Genomic DNA, 19,041 nt, shown 5'->3' on the forward strand with positions numbered 1-19,041 from the left:
ACAACACCTAAAATGTTGTTCAAAACAATGAAAATAAACTAACTATATTTGTACAGTATATGACTATGACGGGCCACAGATACATTAAGCAGGGGCCGCATGGGTAGAGTAGCACAAGTGGATAAACTGAAAAAAAATAGTAATAAGTACTTTGAGGATGCTGGAAAAACACAGACACCCCAACACTGTGGCAAGAGGAAATTATGAATTGTATTGGACTGGAAAGACTTACGTATAATATAGTTATGCGCAGACATAATGATTTTGTCCTGCTTTGGGAGACTTATGAATACTATACAGACTATTATCTCTAAGAGGAAAAGAAACAGAACTGAAAACTAAAGAACTACACAGAATGTTTTATCTTAGTTAGCTTTCACGTAATATTCTCCAGCACAAAAACATACTCAATGCAAGCCGTGTTTTGCAATATGATTGTAGCCATTTAATGACTCTATAAAAACGGCTATCTAACCTTCTTCTACATTCAAACTGTGTTCATACGGAGAGGGGGTGGAATGATAATAAAAAATACATCCACATTGTTATCTAAGAGGAAAAGAAACCAAACTGAAAACTAAAGAACTACACAAATTCGTTTATCTTATTTTGATACTTATTTTTGTTTTGTTTATACTTATTTTATAAGTGCAAGTGCAATATATGTGTGTGTGTGTGTGTGTGCGTGTGTGTGTGTGTGTGTGTGTGTGTGTGTGTGTGTGTGAATGTATGTTATAAAAAAAAGTCAAAAAATAAGTACTTTGAGAAGCCCTGGCCAATGATACCAACAGCACTTTCCATTTCATGTGATACTTATAAAGATAGAAGGAGGAGAGCTGTATCCCTGTGCCTCCCTGTGCCTCAGGCATAGGCCTATACAGACAGAACTGCAACAGTATAAAGCTCACAATGATTAGACATTATGATGTCCTCTGAGAGTGCTCCCAGGAGACAGAGTGCTGCTTTCTAAACCAAACAGTGAACTTCAACTTCAAGAATACAATAACCTCATTAAGCCCAACAACATGTATTCTGGCTTCTCACAGTAAACACAACAAGGGCACTCAGGGTCCACAACACACCCCGTACGGGACCGTTTGGAACCCACTCAAGGACACTTTGAGACCCACTGGTGTAGCAGAGGGTTTCCAGTGTTTCCAGTGAGCCGTTAACACGCACAATATCAGCACCCTGACTCTGTTTGACCAGAATGGAACAGAGCCTTCATTAGTATCACTAACCCTGGCTCTGTTTAACCAGAATGGAACAGAGCCTTCATTAGTATCACTAACCCTGGCTCTGTTTAACCAGAATGGAACAGAGCCTTCATTAGTATCACTAACCCTGACTCTGTTTAAGCAGAATGGAACAGAGCCTTCATTTAGTATCATCGGGTAACACCTGTGAAGAAAGTAGGGAAGTGGGCCCAAGTTCTTTCTAAAATGGCGTGAGTGCATAGAGCCCATTTGGGAGTGAATCTGCACTTCTAACTGCAACGGGGAGATACGTTGGTCCACGCTGACGCGTGGGACTCTAACCAGCCCAGTGGCCTTGTGGTTAGAGTGTCCACCCTGAGACTGGGAGGTCGGGGTTCGATCCCCGGCCGGGTCATACCAAAGACTGTAAAAATGGGACCCAGTGCCTCCCTGCTTGACACTCAACATCAAGGGTTGGATTGGGGGCAAGTACACCCCCTGCGACATACTGGCGTCATGTCCAGGGGGTGTACTTGTACATCAAGCTGCCTCATGCTACAGAATCAGGAGATAGGCTCCTGCCCTATCGGCAAGGCTACTTACTTACTTACTTACGGGACGCGTGTAACGTTGTCCGAGTCCCGGATGTTTTGGGGAAAGTTCAGAGTCAGAGACAGCTTCCCATTATCTCCTTCAGACCTGGTGTTGGCTTAATCTGCCGACATGTCAGGCCAGATGGCGGTCCGTATAAACAGGCCATTTGTCTCCGGTGACCGCGGGGCATCATTTAGATAGCGCCATGTGGGCTTCTGATTGCCTTCGATTGATTGTATCCTGATATGCAGGAAACCGAGTCTATTATTAAAACAAATCTCTGATGCCGAGGAACTGATAGAATGTCAGCTTAAGATTCTCCGCCAGGCTGCGGGCGGAGAAAGGTATCAGATGTGGCCCTTATTTGTCACATCGGGTCAATTATCGGTGTCGTGAATATGCCAGTCTAAGTCTATGCCAGTCTAACCACCGATCCGACACAGGGGTAAGAGGCTGACACTATGGCAGGTAAATAAAATGTTGGGACATGTGGAGTTTGCTTTGGAGTTGCCCAAACTGCAAGTGCACATTTGAGTGAGGAGTCTGCTATAAACACAACATGAGATATAGCTAGATAAAACAACATGAGATCAAGGCACTGGTATCAGTATTCGGTATCGGTTAACACTTAACACAGAAATTGAGGTATTGGGATCGGATCGGAAGCGAAATAAGTGTAGTCCCAACTCACTGTTTGTGAAACAGTGCACTATAGCCAATCGGGCACAGGCCCTGGATAATAACTATGTCTGATATTATCGGCCTCCTGATATTATTGGCCAATATTCATAAAAATGTAATATCAGAAGAAAAAAGTAAGTTACAGGAGTTGTTACTATATGGTGTGTGTGTGCTATGAAATGTGAGCCTGCCATAATCACAGTAATCCTAAATCATATTCCATATGTTCAAGGTCTTTCGGAGAGAAACGGGACAGACTCCAGTCGCGTTCAGATTAGAACACTGCAGAGGGCAGGTGTGTGTGTGTGCATGCGTGCGTGTGTCTGTGAAGCTGGCACTCGTTGATGCTCGTTAATTCTATAGTCATCAAGGCAATTATGCTTCTGCAAATAGTCCAACATCTACAGTATATGTGACGTACTGTAGTTACCTGACAATCAGTTGACTGTTGGTGAATAACGCTATCGGTTGAAATCAGACACAATATCGGTATATCTGCAAAATAAAGTCGATATCGGACATAACGCTACTCTCAAGCTGGGCACAGACAGATGGCGGCTATCATGTCACAACGGAGACTGACTGAGATTAAGCCCTCATTACAACCCCCCCACATCACCGATGTAGTTCCGTCCCTGCATGCTTAACATCAGGTTATTAAAAGTGTCATCTCAAAATGTTGTTTCTCATATTCTCTGGGTGATGGAGGAACCACAGCGAATCAATTGGTGCCTGAGCATAAAGGCCATCTCTCTCCCTCTCTCTCCTAACCCCCCCAATACTGATTAAGTCTGTGCACACTGTACAGTATATCATTAGTAAGAGGAAGTGCTGGAAAACTCTGTTCCACAGACTTTGTAATTTAGAAGTTCATGCATACTTGCAGGTTTTCAAGGACGACGTGAGTAACCTTACCTTATACTGCGGAGGAAGAGTGCTCGGTTAGACTGTGAATATGCTTGCGTGTGTAACTTTAGTTTAAAGTTATAAGGGTTGGGAATGATTACCGTTCTTTATAGCCTTGTGAAGAGTGCGGAAAAACGAGGTGATTTGTTGCGTTGTTCATGCTAGCTATAGATATGCTCTAATTAAATCTAACACCATACGAGTAAATATGCTACGTATATTCTTAGATAGCTATTATACGGTAAGTGTAAATACACTTTCATTGTACGTTTCCTAAGTGTAATGTTTCATGTAGAGTGCGTTGGAATTGCCTTGTTGGTGAAACGTGCCGTACAAATAAATGTGCCTCGCTGCACAGTAGCAGAGATTAACATATTATATTTAGACGGTGTTTGTGCATAACATACATGATACACATTGGTGTGTGTAATAATAATTATAAATTATAGCCATGAATCCAAGCATGCATGTTGTCCTTTATACGGTCTTATACCACATTTACATATTTACGATTTCACGGTACATAAAAGGGTAAACATAAAATGGTGCATTTATATAGCGCCTTCATCCAAAGTGATTTATAATGGACTTCACATTCATCCATTCGCACGCACGCACGCACACACACACACTTAACAGTCATCTGCAGCAGATAGGGCGATACTTTGCTGGAACGTTGACTAGGGTGGATCAGAGATGTGATTCTATCTCAGTCTCTATCGGGACATTAACTCCAACGGCGATGAGTCGGTTGAAGCGGACTTCGAGGCGCTCAACACGGCGAGTCCGTTTTAAGACCGTGCTCCTCTGTCGTTTTTTTTTTTTTTCATTTTCTTTTTCAGACATATTTTATGTGTTGCGTTTGAGAATGAGCACTTCCACATTCCAGTGTGCAGAAGTGCAGAAGTGCCCGGGGACGGCAGCAGCAGATGACTGGAAGGGTAGACGCTCCCCTAATAGACATGGGACTCCTCATCAGTGCGTCTTGCTCAAGGACATTTTGAAACACACAGACCCCCGCCTATAGGGGGAGCCCCCTGCCTATAGGGGGAGCCGGGAATAGAGCCGCGGATGGAGCCGCAGGAACCTTCCGATTCCTGCGGGGGCCACTCTCTACCTCTGGGGCCACTCTCTACCTCGGGGGCCACTCTCTACCTCCGGGGCCACTCTCTACCTCTGGGGCCACTCTCTGCCTCCGGGGCCACTCTCTGCCTCCGGGGCCACTCTCTGCCTCCCGAGCCACAGCGTGTGCATCAACACGGATCTCCATCTCGTACCAAACGACTTCTATCCTGCGTCACTGGGTTTTTCCTGTCTTATGGATCGGTCCGGCCCACAGGCCCACAGGCCCACAGGCCCAGCAGAGTGCCAATCTCCAGGCTGGCTGTCCTCCAGACAAGTCCCATCAGTGTGCTACTGGTCCGCTACTGGTTTGTGAAGTAACTAAGTACAGTAGCCTATATACATTAACTCAAGTGCTGTATCATGTTATTATTATACAGGAGTACTTCCTTTTCCCCATTGCTGGGAGGGAGTGAGGAGGAGGAGGGGTATATAGGGACAGTCAGGCATGCTGGCATGTGTCCCCCAGGCCGGGGCATGCACATCCAGGCTGGTGGGGACCCCCCCCTGGGGTTCTGGGGTAGGGGGTTGGTGGTGGTTGGGGAGACGGGGCTCATATGCCGAGCGGCTAAATGCTAATGCTATTCACAGAGCTCCCCGTGGCTCAGAGCTTATACCGCGTGTGAGCGGTTCCACACGGACCTGACTGCTCTGCACATGCAGACAACATCCATGAATTAATGCGATACTACTTATTATACGATAACGGCTGTGCTATACATACTCATTAGGCAAGGCTTAAAATATACTGTACTGACTTATACATACACACCAGGATATCATCACAGAGAGAGGACACGTGCTCTCTGTTTTGTCCCTATACAGTTGTATACCAATGTGCCAGGAGTAAGTACGACTTCTTCTGATCATGCCAAAAGGAGGGGCAACTTTGCTAATGAAATAATGGAAACGAAAACAACAACAAAAATACCTTATCGAACTGTTTAGTGAAGACATGTTTTTGTCCTTATCTTGGTGGAATCAATCAATGACACACATCCCACATAAGACATATACATATCGTTGCTGTCGGTCAGAAATCACGTTTTAACTAACAGTATGTTTTAACAGCGGGCGACAGCCAGACGAATTTACCAAAAGTGCATTATTTGTCTATTGGACCCCGGCGACTATACCTGGCGATAGCAGGTGAACGGCCGATAGTCGAAAAGTGGGCGTAGGAATGTCGCCCGAAAAGATAATAATAATTCATCTTTTTGGGGGGCGATACCGGGCGATTAGGCGATGTGTGGGCCGATGCTCGCCCGCTGTAACTATACAGCGTCACACCAAGAGCATCTAAAGTGGAAGAGCAGCTGGTAAATGTAGCACGACGCGTTGTGAGATACTTGTGGAATTTGAATCCTGTTTTGGACATGTGAGGTTTCCAACCCGACAGACGATACATTAACCCATTCTGACCTGAGATCAGATTCATACGAGGTTTCCACTGGACACACACTGGTCTGATTAACCCATTCTGACCCGAGATCAGATTCTAAAAATGTCAGTCGTTCTTCGATTTTTCAAAAAATAGCAGACCTACAAGCTCGTAGCGCGCCACTCGGTGGCGCGCTATGAGCTTGTAGATCTGCTGTTTTTTAATAGCTAAAGCATAACATGATGCTAGCACCAAAATGGGTTCCCGTTCAGAATGGGTTAAAGGAGCATTCAGTGATTTGGGTCATTTGGAATCCCCCCCGGGCCGCCCCGCCCGAGGGGGAATGGCCTACTCTGCAGGCCAAAGAGTACATCTTCGTCTGTGAACTTGTAGGTCTGCCATTTCTTTAACACGAGTGCGACACCGTCACGCGACGACACATCAATCCCACACATAAAGGCTTTGTATGCAGAGAGCGCGCGGCGCCCGGGCCGCGGCGGCTAAGCCCACGTGGCGCCCGGGCCGCGGCTAGGCTAAGCGCCTCCGCTTATCGCTTCACAGATATCTTCCCTTAATTGAAGTCACCCGAGAGTCAAGACGGGGTTGCAGAAGAACGTCAGCCATCATGCGACCTTCCATCCTCCGCACGACCTTCCATCCTCTGCACAACCTTGGACAGCCGAGACAAACAAACAAACGAGGAGGAGAAAAAAAAAGATAAAACAGCCCCGACTAGACATGGGCGGCTATACCTCGCCTTGTGGGCGTCATTAATGGCATCGAGAGAGAGAGAGAGAGAGAGAGAGAGAGAGAGGCCCTTCTTTAAACCGCCTCCTCGCCACTCGCCCTGCACACTTGCACTCGGTAATGTGCGTTGACGCGAGGCTGCGCCACATTAAGTGCCATCCGAAACCAAGCAGCCTTGAGTGGAAGTGACTTATAAAGCCCTCAAGAGCGAGTCTGTGTCGATTCTAGACTCGATCGCCTTGTGCTCTCTGTCCGAATGGAAAACGCAACATACAAATGTATAAGTACCGCCACAAATAAATGATAAACAATCTTCATCTGATGCAGAATAGACAATGCACCTCCAACTGATGTTCACGAGGGCTCTTTATTTATACCCCACCGTGAAAAACTATAAATTAAACCACACAAATTAAGCACAGCACTGGATCACCCATCTTAGATTGTCGTCGCCATACTAATCCATTCTAAAAAAAATAAACCACACAAACAAAACACCTTCTAACACCATGGATGAAATGTCCTTTTTGACAATCACGCTGTAATTCCTTTTAAATGTCCATATTAATGAAATCCACATGTCGCACAGACATATACACGATGCAATATAACTGTACAAACAAAATAACAGGTAACACAATGGCATGGTGGTGACCATGGCAACAAATGGTGTCTGTTTCCAGTTTCTATACCCAGCACCCTAATCAAGAGAACTTGATTCAGCTGGAGGGGCACTTCCTGACGAGGGAACCTCCCGAGAGCACATCAAGTCAAGGGACTGGTTTCAAAAAGAGGGGTGAGAGAGAGAGAGGGGGCCAGGCTAGATCACAAAGGCTGGGCTGGTAGATCACATGACATGCCCCTAAAGAATATTTAATTTAAATATAAAATAATATATATATATATTAGTGCTGCCAACGAATATTCTATATCCGAATATAGATTCGAATCAAAAAAAATAATTAATAACCGAATATATAAAATTAAGGTTCGAATTAAAAATAATAATAAAACATATTTTTTTATTTATTATTATTATTAGTTTTCGGTGCCATGGGTAAGCGTTGTGACTTGTGAGCTTGTAGATTAGTTATATTTGCCACGCGACACGCCGACAACGGCATACATTGAAGAATAAATCAGCAGCCTCGCACATTTCCTAAACACAGACTATACAGCGCAGCGCAGCGCAGTTCTGATTGGCTGCCTCGTCTCCAGCCGTGTTGCCTCAGAATTCTTTAGGGTCACTAATTTGAGCATAACAGCGAAGCGCAGGCGCTAGCCAGCTAAAAAGTTTCATAACGTCGGCAGCAGACCCACAGTCCACAGATAATAATAATGCAGCAGAATTAACACTGCCTCCGTGCCTCGTTTTGATAAGGCTGTGTGGTAGGATTGCTCATTTAAGAAAAATGTTTTACTGGAGAAGGGAGAATGTATGCGTTCCGTTCCATCTCCGTTTTCAGCAACACCAATGCGCGGAGAGAGAGAGTTGCGCCAGCAATGCGATCTTAAATGTTATGTCTCAGGTTGTATTGGTGTAAATATAATTATTAAAAAATCCGATTGGCTCGAATTGAAATCCGAAATCCGAATGGCTCGAATTGTTCGAATCCACGTGGGTTTTTAAAACGAATATCCGAATCCAATTTTTGGACAATTACGGCAGCCCTAATATATATATATATATATATATATATATATATATATATATATATCAAAAAAGAGAGAAACCTTCCAAGGAAGGGACTGACTGCACACTCCAGGGAACAGAGACGGACAACTTACTGCATCAAACTTATTTATTAGCACGACGCGTTTCGCCGTGAGTTGTTCCCTGGAGTGTGCCGTCCCTTCCTTGGAAGGTTTTTCTCTTTTTTGATGTCTATGCCTGCTGACTTGCACCTCCTACGGGTCTTTTTGGATGTGCAGGAGTCCCTTTTTTGTCTCATATATATATATATATATTAGGCCACTTGAATTAAGGTACCTTGATTGATTGACATCAAAAGGGCCTGTCAGCTCAAACCCACAATGCAACGTTGGTAGCATTACAAATTAAATCCAAAGAAACATTTATCTTATTTGCAACGTCAGCTCCGCTATATTCCAAAGCCCCCTCAGGTACATATTTAAACCATTTTCAGCAATGGTATATTGTTGCGGTATAGGTATAGATCTTGTTGAGCTGGTCATTTTGAAAGTAGCTCTCAAGTTAAAAAAAGTGTGCCCACCCCTGGTCTAGGCCATGTGCTATCACCTGCCGGGTGTCCAGAGCTGTACCAGCTGTACCTCCTCGTGGTCCCCAGGACCAGATTAAAAACTAAGGGTGACCGTGCCTTTGTAGTGACAGCCCCTAGACTGTGGAACGCCCTCCCCCTGGACCTAAGAACTGTCCTTCCTGAGGCCTCTTTTATAAAACAACTGAAAACATTCATGTTCAGACAGGCATTTGGTCACCTATAACACTGTTTTTCTACTGTTTATGTTTTTATCTGTGTGTTTTTATTGTCCTTTTTGTTGCTATGTTTTTTCACTGTTGACCCTGTGATAATGGCTGCCTGCTCTTGTTACAGTTTTATTTTTGTACTATTGTAAAGCACCCTGTGCACTCGTGCTGAGAAGGGTGCTATATAAATAAAGGTCATTCATTCATTCATACCATTTCAGTCCAGTCCAGAATTGTAGCATTTCCGGATTTAAAAAAATAATAAAATACAAAACGCATGTCAACAAAAACACAACAAAGATCCGTGCCGTGTTTCCAGCTTGCGGTTGTGCTATTTTCGATGATCTTGCGTGACGTTGTGGTGTGACCAAGTAGTAGAGCGTTCATTTACAACAACAAAAAAGGGACAAATATATGGAGATAAGAGGTTTTTTTACCCGGCAGCCTTTCATCACAGAGCCCACCGTGACCTCCCCGACACCCTGAGGCCCAGAGGAGGAGGTCAGTGGCGGTATATATATACCGTCGGCGTTTAAATGAAGACGCGGGGGGCCTGTCGAGAGGCGGGGAGAGAGACGGGGCCGCTGCGTGGCGTTGCATGGGGGAGGGGGAGGAGGAGGCGTCGTCTGGAGAGATATGGGGCTGCTGTGTGCGTGGGGGGAGGAGGCGTCTGGGGAGATGTTTCCCCATCTCTAATGACGCCTCATTAGGGTCGGAGAAACCACCACTTAACCCATTCTGACCGGGAACCCGTTTTGGTGTTAGCATCATGTCATGCTTTAGCTATTGAAAAATAGCAGATCTACAAGCTCATAGCACGCCACCGAGTGGCGCGCTACGAGCTTGTAGGTCTGCTATTTTTGAAAAATCGAAGAACGACTGACATTTTTTTAGAATCTGATCTCAGGTCAGAACGGGGTTAATCAGACCAGCGTGTGTCCAGTGGAAACCTCGTATGAATCTGATCTCAGGTCAGAATGGGTTAACGGTGAGCCGCACCGGGTCTATACGTTAATGCTGGATATACTCTACTTCAAACATGGCATTCCCCCACAGTATAATTGGTTGTGAGTTTGTAGCAGGTTGTGGTTAAGAAACCGCTTAATTCTCAGGCTTTTGTGTGCCGTGTACGGTACCTCGACGTCGGTCGTTTAAACATGAATGGAATGGCACTGCTGTATTGTTTTATTTGTGCTTTATCTGTTCCGTGTATTGTAAGGTCTTTGAATACTTGTGATAAGGACTCCCTCGTAAACAAGATGGTACATATCTCAATAGGCTGTCCTTTCAACAAAAGGTATATTTCCTCGTATAATTGGTGCTCTGATGCTGCCGGTGTATCAACACATCCAACAATGTATTCACGTCCACATAAAGGAGAGCATATGTACAGTATTGCAGTACAGTTACTATTCACCGAATCAAGGCTCGTGTCGTGTCGTCTTGGTACAAACGTAAGCACAACACTGGGTATAACACAAGGGTATAACTAACTAACTTACAGTATATCTCTGCCATATGGTGGCTGCCGATTATAGCGGAGACAGCACAGAACTTCGCCAGCCTTTTTTGGCATGTGAAGTTGTCGAAACCAATGCTATGCAGTACACCTGCTCTGAGATAAGTACGTTGGTAAGTAAGGAAGGTAAATGGCATTTAATGACGCACGCACTCCCGCACGCACGCACACACATGCATACACGCGCGCACACACACACCACACACAGCGCTAAAACAACAAACCACCAAGCGTGCCAGAGTTGCAGCTGTTTCTGCATCTAGCCAAACACACATGAGCCACAACTTGAACTTATAGGTGTTAATGTTGTGCAGCCAAATCTTGGCACAGACAATCAGAGTGTTATACTTGGACCGATGCTATCAAAGCTCACTCTCCTGCTCAGAGAGAGAGAGAGAGAGAGAGAGAGAGAGAGAGAGAGAGAGAGAGAGAGAGAGCTTATTTAATGCCAACGGCCTCACATTAGTGTTGAACCATAGCATAGCGACCATAGCATATGAATACACTTCCAACCATAGCATCTACTTCCAACCATAGCATCTACTTCCAACCATAGCATCTACTTTCAACCATAGCACCAACATTGGCTCTCAGAAGTGTTGCTACATCAAACAGAAATACAGACAGACAGACAGGGGAGAAGAGAGCTGCATTGCTGGAGTGTCAGGCCCAACGCCATCGCACTCACAAACACACACACGCGCACGCTGCGGTCACACACACACACACACACACACACACACACACACACTGACCTCCAGGCTGTACTCCTCCACCGTCCTCTTGAGCGGGTCGACGATCTGCCAGCAGATGAGGATGCACAGGTCGATGAGCAGCATGCCACCCACGATGATCAGCAGCTTCTGGTCCTTGATGATCTGTGGATGGATGGAGGAGACATTAAATGGATGATCTGTGGATGGATGGAGGGGACATTATATGGATGAGAAGAGGAGAACGTGGTGCAGGTAACGGCGGGAACGTGGTATGCATTTTGATGTGGCAGATTATCATCAGCCCCGAAAATCCTCCCATCTCCCCAGAGGGCGGGGGGGTCAAACCCCCAAAACGTTGTGTTTAATGTCATGATTTGTCACAACAAGAGTTGGCTTAGTCCGAGGCTTAAAAGGTCTTTGAATAAATACTTTTTGAAACGTCTATGGGGAAAAAAAATGCATGGGGAATTCTCTTCCGGGTCTGTCGCCGCAGGCGTCATGAAAGGGGACGGGACCGCGACGCTCTATAGGGTGAGCCTTAAGGGGGATGAAAGCCCTGTGGCCGTCAGTCTGTGGTCTGTGTTTATATCAGCGCTTGACCTTGATGCGGCGCGGCGCGGCCTGGCCGGACGGACGGACGGACAGGCGGTCCGTCTGTCCGTCCGGCCAGGCCGCGCCGCAGCATCAAGGGAAAGGTCAGTGGGTAGGGGGCGGGGCCACCGGCTGTTTAGAAGACATTATAACGATGCCGTCGTCTGGGCAGAAAGCTCCTAACTCCATGTGTCTCTTACTGTATACCACATACAGTACAGCGTCTCACATCAGCATCAGAAGATGAAGATCTGCTGTTCTGGACATATGAGGGTTTCCACCCGACAGAGACGATATGGCCCAGATTCTTTCTCTCTCTCTCTCTCTCCCCCTCCCCCCCGGCAGCCGGGCGAGCGGCTGCCCTCACCGTGAAATTCATGAGGGGATTGTGTTATTTTGATATGCTGTTCCTTTGATGGCTTTGGCACCGGGACAATTGAGGCGCGTGCACATATGCGTGTGCGCGCACGCACACACAGATAAAGACAAGAATGAAGAGAGAGACAGAGAGAAAAAAACTAAGACAGAGAGAGCATGTGAGACAGAGGATAGCCTCGGGACCACAGGCGTTTTGTTTTCAACGCCCAGCATGAAACAAAAATCACACCCGTGTGAACCGAGTGGTGCAACACTAAACATGGGTGCAATTCTCATAATGTTGCCGATGTCTGAGGTGGGCGAGTCTTTCAGTACCTTCATGCTCAGTGACATCATAGAACGTATATGTTTGTTTCCCTGTTTCACTCGTGATTAGTGATAGTGTGATAGAGAAAACATCCCATACATCCACAATGGACTTCATTCTTTTCTTCACTGGACCATTCTCACATGTCTTAGGAATGGGTGGACCAAAGGAGAAGGTCCCAACTTAATTTATCTTTTTTTTAGGAATAATTAAAAAATAACATGCACGTTTTTCACCGATTTTGTTTTTGGGAAAAGACATGATGAAATATTAACCGCCGGGACGAGGCTCAAACGCTGAATAAATAAAGGACCTTGATATGAAAAGGGTTAAATAACCACTGAAGGAGGACAAAATGTACAAATTTGAAATAATACGGAAACGAGAGATTTTTCTGCCCCAACTGGGGCTGAAACGATGATGTATGGAAGGCGGCGAAAAATATGATACCTCTCCATTGTCGAAACGAAAATTCCGTCTGATTGATGGATCTAATGTTCTCTACGCCATCCAAAAATGATGGTGCAATTAGGGTCTCATTTCAGCCAGGCCTGGCTCCTCTTTGATTGAGGGAAATGAGACATTACAAGGAAATCGACGGCGGTTCCCGTGCAGGGCCAAAGCAACAAGCCCGCGAAGAATGAATGAATGATCATTTTCTCTGCAATGGATTAATTTACATTGTGGTGGGATGGAGGGGAAAAATACTGTGTGAATGGGTTAATTTACACTGTGGTGGGATGGAGGGGAAAAAGACTGTGTGAATGGGTTAATTTACACTGTGGTGGAAGGGAAAAAGACTGTTAATGAATTCATTTACATTGTGGTGGGGTGGAGGTGAAAAAGACTGTGTGAATGGATCCATTTACATTGTGGTGGAGGTGAAAAAGACTGTGAATGGATTAATTTACATTGTGGTGGAGGGGAAAAGACTGTGTGAATGATTAATTTACACTGTGGTGGGGTGGAGGGAGAAAGACTGTGTGAATGGATCCATTTACATTGTGGTGGAGGGGAAAAGACTGTGTGAATGATTAATTTACACTGTATTGGGGTGGAGGGAGAAAGACTGTGTGAATGGGTTCATTTACATTGTGGTGGGGTGGAGGGGAAAAAGACTGTGTGAATGGGTTCATTTACATTGTGGTGGGATGGAGGGGAAAAAGACTGTGTGAATGGGTTAATTTACATTGTGGTGGGTTGGAGGGGAAAAAGACTGTGTGAATGGGTTCATTTACATTGTGGTGGGGTGGAGGGGAAAAAGACTGTGTGAATGGGTTCATTTACATTGTGGTGGGATGGAGGGGAAAAAGACTGTGTGAATGGGTTCATTTACATTGTGGTGGGTTGGAGGGGAAAAAGACTGTGTGAATGGGTTCATTTACATTGTGGTGGGATGGAGGGGAAAAAGACTGTGTGAATGGGTTAATTTACATTGTGGTGGGTTGGAGGGGAAAAAGACTGTGTGAATGGGTTCATTTACATTGTGGTGGGGTGGAGGGGAAAAAGACTGTGTGAATGGGTTCATTTACATTGTGGTGGGATGGAGGGGAAAAAGACTGTGTGAATGGGTTCATTTACATTGTGGTGGGTTGGAGGGGAAAAAGACTGTGTGAATGGGTTCATTTACATTGTGGTGGGGTGGAGAAAATAAAGTGGCAATTACCGATGCGTGAACGTATGTGAGCAGTCACCGAATTACTTCATTTAATGACTCGTGTTGTCGTCGATAATTAGTCGAGTGTAAAAGCGATTGTAATGAAAGCCGTCTGTCCGTCTCTCCGTGTGGCTCACGTGTCGCACATGTGCGTAATGTAATGGAGATCGGCTTGTTTTACATTCTGGAAAGGATGGTTTGGAGCAGGCGAGTCAGTGGTATAGCGCTATGGGGTCTTTCACGTAGGAAAGACCCCTAAAATTAATGTCCCATGAAAGGACTGATTAAAACTAAGCTGAAGAAATAAATGAACTAATGAAAATTTGGAAAGGAACGAGTATTGGTGTGTGCCAATGAAGAAAAGAAAATGTGAGTACTTTGTCCGCCATTTATTTAACACATTTGGCACACTGAATTCTAGCACACTGAAAACCATTGCTTCCTTAGCCCAGAGTGTGTGATTCCAGTAGACCTCTATAGCTGACACACTGAGATAGATACGTCAGGATGGTGGGACAGCGTCCCAGAGGCGTATCTACAGTAAGGCGAGGACAGGTCTGTCCAAATCCATTTTATGCCTGGTGGCCAAAATCCATACAATGAGAAAAAAGAGAGGACAAAAACAAGACCTGAGAACTATTAGTGGACAGCTGATTGGCCGTTGTGGTAAAGAGCGCAACCCTCAATCACCCATTGGAATGTAAATGCATGCCTTTCAGCCTTTGTATCCTGGTGTCTGGCAGGTATATCTCTGTATCCTACTGTCTGGCAGGTATATCTCTTTGTATCCTACTGTCTGGTAGGTATATCTCTTTGTATCCTACTGTCTGGCAGGTATATCTCTTTGTATCCTACTGTCTGGCAGGTATATCTCTTTGAAAAGAGATATACTGCCCAAAACGTAATTCCTGGATACGCCACTGCACCGTCCAATACACACACACTACCACACTTTAGGTTTCTATGTTGTATAATTATGCACAATGGTTCTCAAAGTGGGGTGCAGGGACTCACGAAGGGGTCCTTAAAGACGAGACAAAATGGTTAATTTGGGCATTTTATTTTGAAGTTTCAGCCTCAAACGCCATGCAGGTCTGAACGCTCTGAACCAATCAGAGCGTCCCATCCCTCCAGGCGACGGGACGTTGCTCCTCTGTTTACAAAGTGACAGAGACACGTGCAGCAAAGCTCATGGCTTATTTATAACCTATAAATGTTTTCAGAATACATATTTTAGCGTGATGATTACGTTTAAAACGAGTAATACGCTGTCTGGATGCGTCATCTTGAATGAGATTAAAAGTAATACAGAGTATTTCTGTGATCAAAACCACCTGTTTGGTGAATGAAATGAAAGGTGAATGAAATCAAGATTCATTAATATGCATGTGAGCCTCATTAATATGCATGTGAGCCTCATTAATATGCATGTGAGCCTCATTAATATGCGTGTGATCCTCATTAATATGCATGTGAGCCTTGACACGTCATCACTCAGCATGGTTCCGTTCAAAGGATGTAATTAAAATTAGATTGTTATGGACTTTTGATATAAAAATACACAAACATGAAAAAATATCTTTCTTTCGGCATCCATTGTTATGTATTCCCATTAGGATGAAGACGGATATGGTCTAAAAAGTGTTAAAACGTATTTTTCATTTCACTACGTCTTTAAGTACCAGTACATTTTGACACCAATATACTTTTGTGCTCGTTTTGCTTGTGAATGTTTTAATCCTGGACTTACTAAGTACGTACTAAGTACTTTTACCGCCACAGTTACTTAGTAGGCATCAGAAGGTGATGTCCGTCCGAGGCCCAGACTGTTCTGCCATTGATTATGGATATGCGGTGCAGTTTGCGGAGCGGCAGGCATCGAACCATGTCAGGCAGACGGAGGAGCAGCCAAGATACCAGAGTGTGTGTGTGTGTGTGCGAGCGCGCGCAAGCATGTGCACGTGCGTGCGTTTGTGTGTGTGTGTGAGACGTCAGACAGAGAAGGGGGGGGGATGACTGACAGGCTTTGGCAGCCGTCTCTTTAGAGAAGTGAAGGAGCGAGAGAGCGAGAGCGAGAGAGCGAGACGCACCTTGCAGAGCTGAGCCCTTTATCGAACCCGCCACTGTGATTTACGCTCTGCGCCGCACGCCGCTTAGTGTGTTAACCCATTCTGACCTGAGATCAGATTCATACTAGGTTTCCACTGGACAACACACTGGTCTGATTAACCCATTCTGACCTGAGATCAGATTTAAAAAATGTCAGTCGTTCTTTGATTTTTCAAAAATAGCAGACCTACAAGCTCGTAGCGCGCCACTCGGTGGCGCGCTATGAGCTTGTAGATCTGCTATTTTTCAATAGCTGAAGCATAACATGATGCTAACACCAAAATGGGTTCCCGTTCAGAATGGGTTAAAGACGAGGGGGGAGGGGGGCACCTGCTTTCAACCGCTGTGGAGCGTGCTGCAGTCATTGTCTTGGTTCTCCAACCATTTCGTGCCAAGGAGACCCAGATTGATATTGAATTCACCCCAATCTGTAAAAGGTTTTGCACCATGCAGGGAGGCCTGCACCTGCACAAAGAGATGATTTACTGTATGCAAACCAGAATAAAAATGCTATCATCTGATATTACATATTATTCGTATTATTTTCAAAAACACCCCCTCATCAAGGACCTCTGGGGGGGTCCTTGATGTCTTTGAGGTGGTCCTTGAGGTCCTAAAGTTCAAAATAAATATAATATAACGTTATATATCGGTATCGGAATTGCCATAATTTATCGGTCATTTAATCGGTCATAATTTCAATATCATGCATCTCTACTGAGGACTGAGGCACAGCTAGGGGCCTGACTATCTGCTTCTATCCTGGGGTGACATTGGTTTGGACTCGGGTGGAGGGGGTTGGGGTGGAGGGGGTTGGGGTGGAGGGGGTTGGGGTGGAGGGGGCCGTGAAGGGCCAGGGGAGGGAGGGAGGGCGCTCAGCGCCAAGGGAACGGCACGGAGATAATTGGGCTGTGGAGGAGTGTCGTATATAAAGCGCTGCTATGGCAGGTCCACCAGAGCCAGACGGATTTGTTTTTTCCTTAAATACAGGGAGGAAAATGGAGGGGGTTTCAGAACAGAATGCAGAGGGATGGAATAGTTGTGTGTCCAGAGGCTGGACGTGGCCCAAGAACAAAATAACAAGACATGCCATCTCCGGCTTACTTTTCCCCCAACGACTTGTTTTAGGAGACAGAAAGCAGGTCAGAGTCAGAGTCAGCCTCAGACAATTGATTGCCATGGCAACACCACACCTGCCATTTGGTTACTTAACCAGTCCACTATTCACAGTCAGTTTGCACTCTCCAGACACCGGCAGACTATCAGACACTCTCCAGACACCGGCAGACTATCAGACACAGGCAGATATCAGACACTCTCCAGACACCGGCAGACTATCAGATACTCTCCAGACACCGGCAGACTATCAGATACTCTCCAGACACCGGCAGACTATCAGATACTCTCCAGACACCAACAGACTATCAGATACTCTCCAGACACCGGCAGACTATCAGACACTCTCCAGACACCGGCAGACTATCAGACACTCTCCAGACACCAACAGACTATCAGATACTCTCCAGACACCGGCAGACTATCAGACACTCTCCAGACACCGGCAGACTATCAGACACTCTCCAGACACCGGCAGACTATCAGACACTCTCCAGACACCGGCAGACTATCAGACACTCTCCAGACACCGGCAGACTATCAGACACTCTCCAGACACCGGCAGACTATCAGACACTCTCCAGACACCGGCAGACTACCAGATACTCTCCAGACACCGGCAGACTACCAGATACTCTCCAGACACCGGCAGACTACCAGACACTCTCCAGACACCAGCAGACTATCAGACACTCTCCAGACACCGGCAGACTATCAGATACTCTCCAGACACCGGCAGACTATCAGATACTCTCCAGACACCGACAGACTATCAGACACTCTCCAGACACCGGCAGACTATCAGACACTCTCCAGACACCGACAGACTATCAGACACTCTCCAGACACAGACAGACTATCAGACACTCTCCAGACACCGGCAGACTATCAGATACTCTCCACACACCGGCAGACAGATGCAGAGATGCGGATGCAGAGATCCGTTGTTATAACGGGTGCTATTAACAACGGATATATAACGGGTATTGCATCAGATTTTCATTGTTCCCAACTTGCATCGTCCCCGAGTAGGCCAGTATAGCCGGAGGGCACAGGTCTAGTTACAGTATTTCCAATGGGAGAGTGGACATGAACACAGCTTCTGAAACATTCCTTATAGCCTCCATGGTCACTGAACTGACCACCAAAAACAACATTCTACTCAATAATCAACTCATTCACTGCCAACATTGTCTGTGTCAAGACCCCACTTTGGGAACCACTGCTGTATATGCCACTAACTGCCTCCAAAATTCACCCCCAAAAGGAACCAAAAGAAAAAATCACCTAAAGCTAATGTGGCTATACCATCTTTTTATAAGTCACCAGAAGAAGCCTTATAATTGTATAACCATGAGGTATAGCGACGATTTAAGTAATGAGCCGCTGACATCCACCTTCTGTTCAAACACCTTATTCTGAGAAAGGATTCTGAGAAAAAATGACGTTGTAATGGCGTTGGACGGGGAGGGAGGAATCATTTCATTGACGGACCAAAGTGGAGCCGAGCGTTGCCTATATAGCGACGGGGAAGCTGCAAGACTATTCTGAATTATTAACCCATTCTGACCT

General features: G+C 45.6%; 1 protein-coding gene across 1 annotated transcript in view; it reads right to left on the reverse strand.

Annotated features, from left to right (window-relative positions):
- The window catches only part of gabbr2 (gamma-aminobutyric acid (GABA) B receptor, 2), a gene marked incomplete at both ends in the record, with an annotated part of 411,098 nt that overhangs the window by 90,200 nt on the left and 301,857 nt on the right, over positions 1 to 19,041 (reverse strand). The window contains one exon of the mRNA XM_080787246.1: positions 11,351 to 11,473. Within this exon, the coding sequence (XP_080643372.1) occupies positions 11,351 to 11,473 (123 nt within the window). The remainder of the gene's footprint in view (positions 1 to 11,350; positions 11,474 to 19,041) is intronic.

The sequence above is a fragment of the Protomyctophum bolini genome (genome assembly GCF_963924005.1).
Source record: "Protomyctophum bolini genome assembly, chromosome: 17".
Lineage (NCBI taxonomy): Eukaryota > Metazoa > Chordata > Actinopteri > Myctophiformes > Myctophidae > Protomyctophum > Protomyctophum bolini.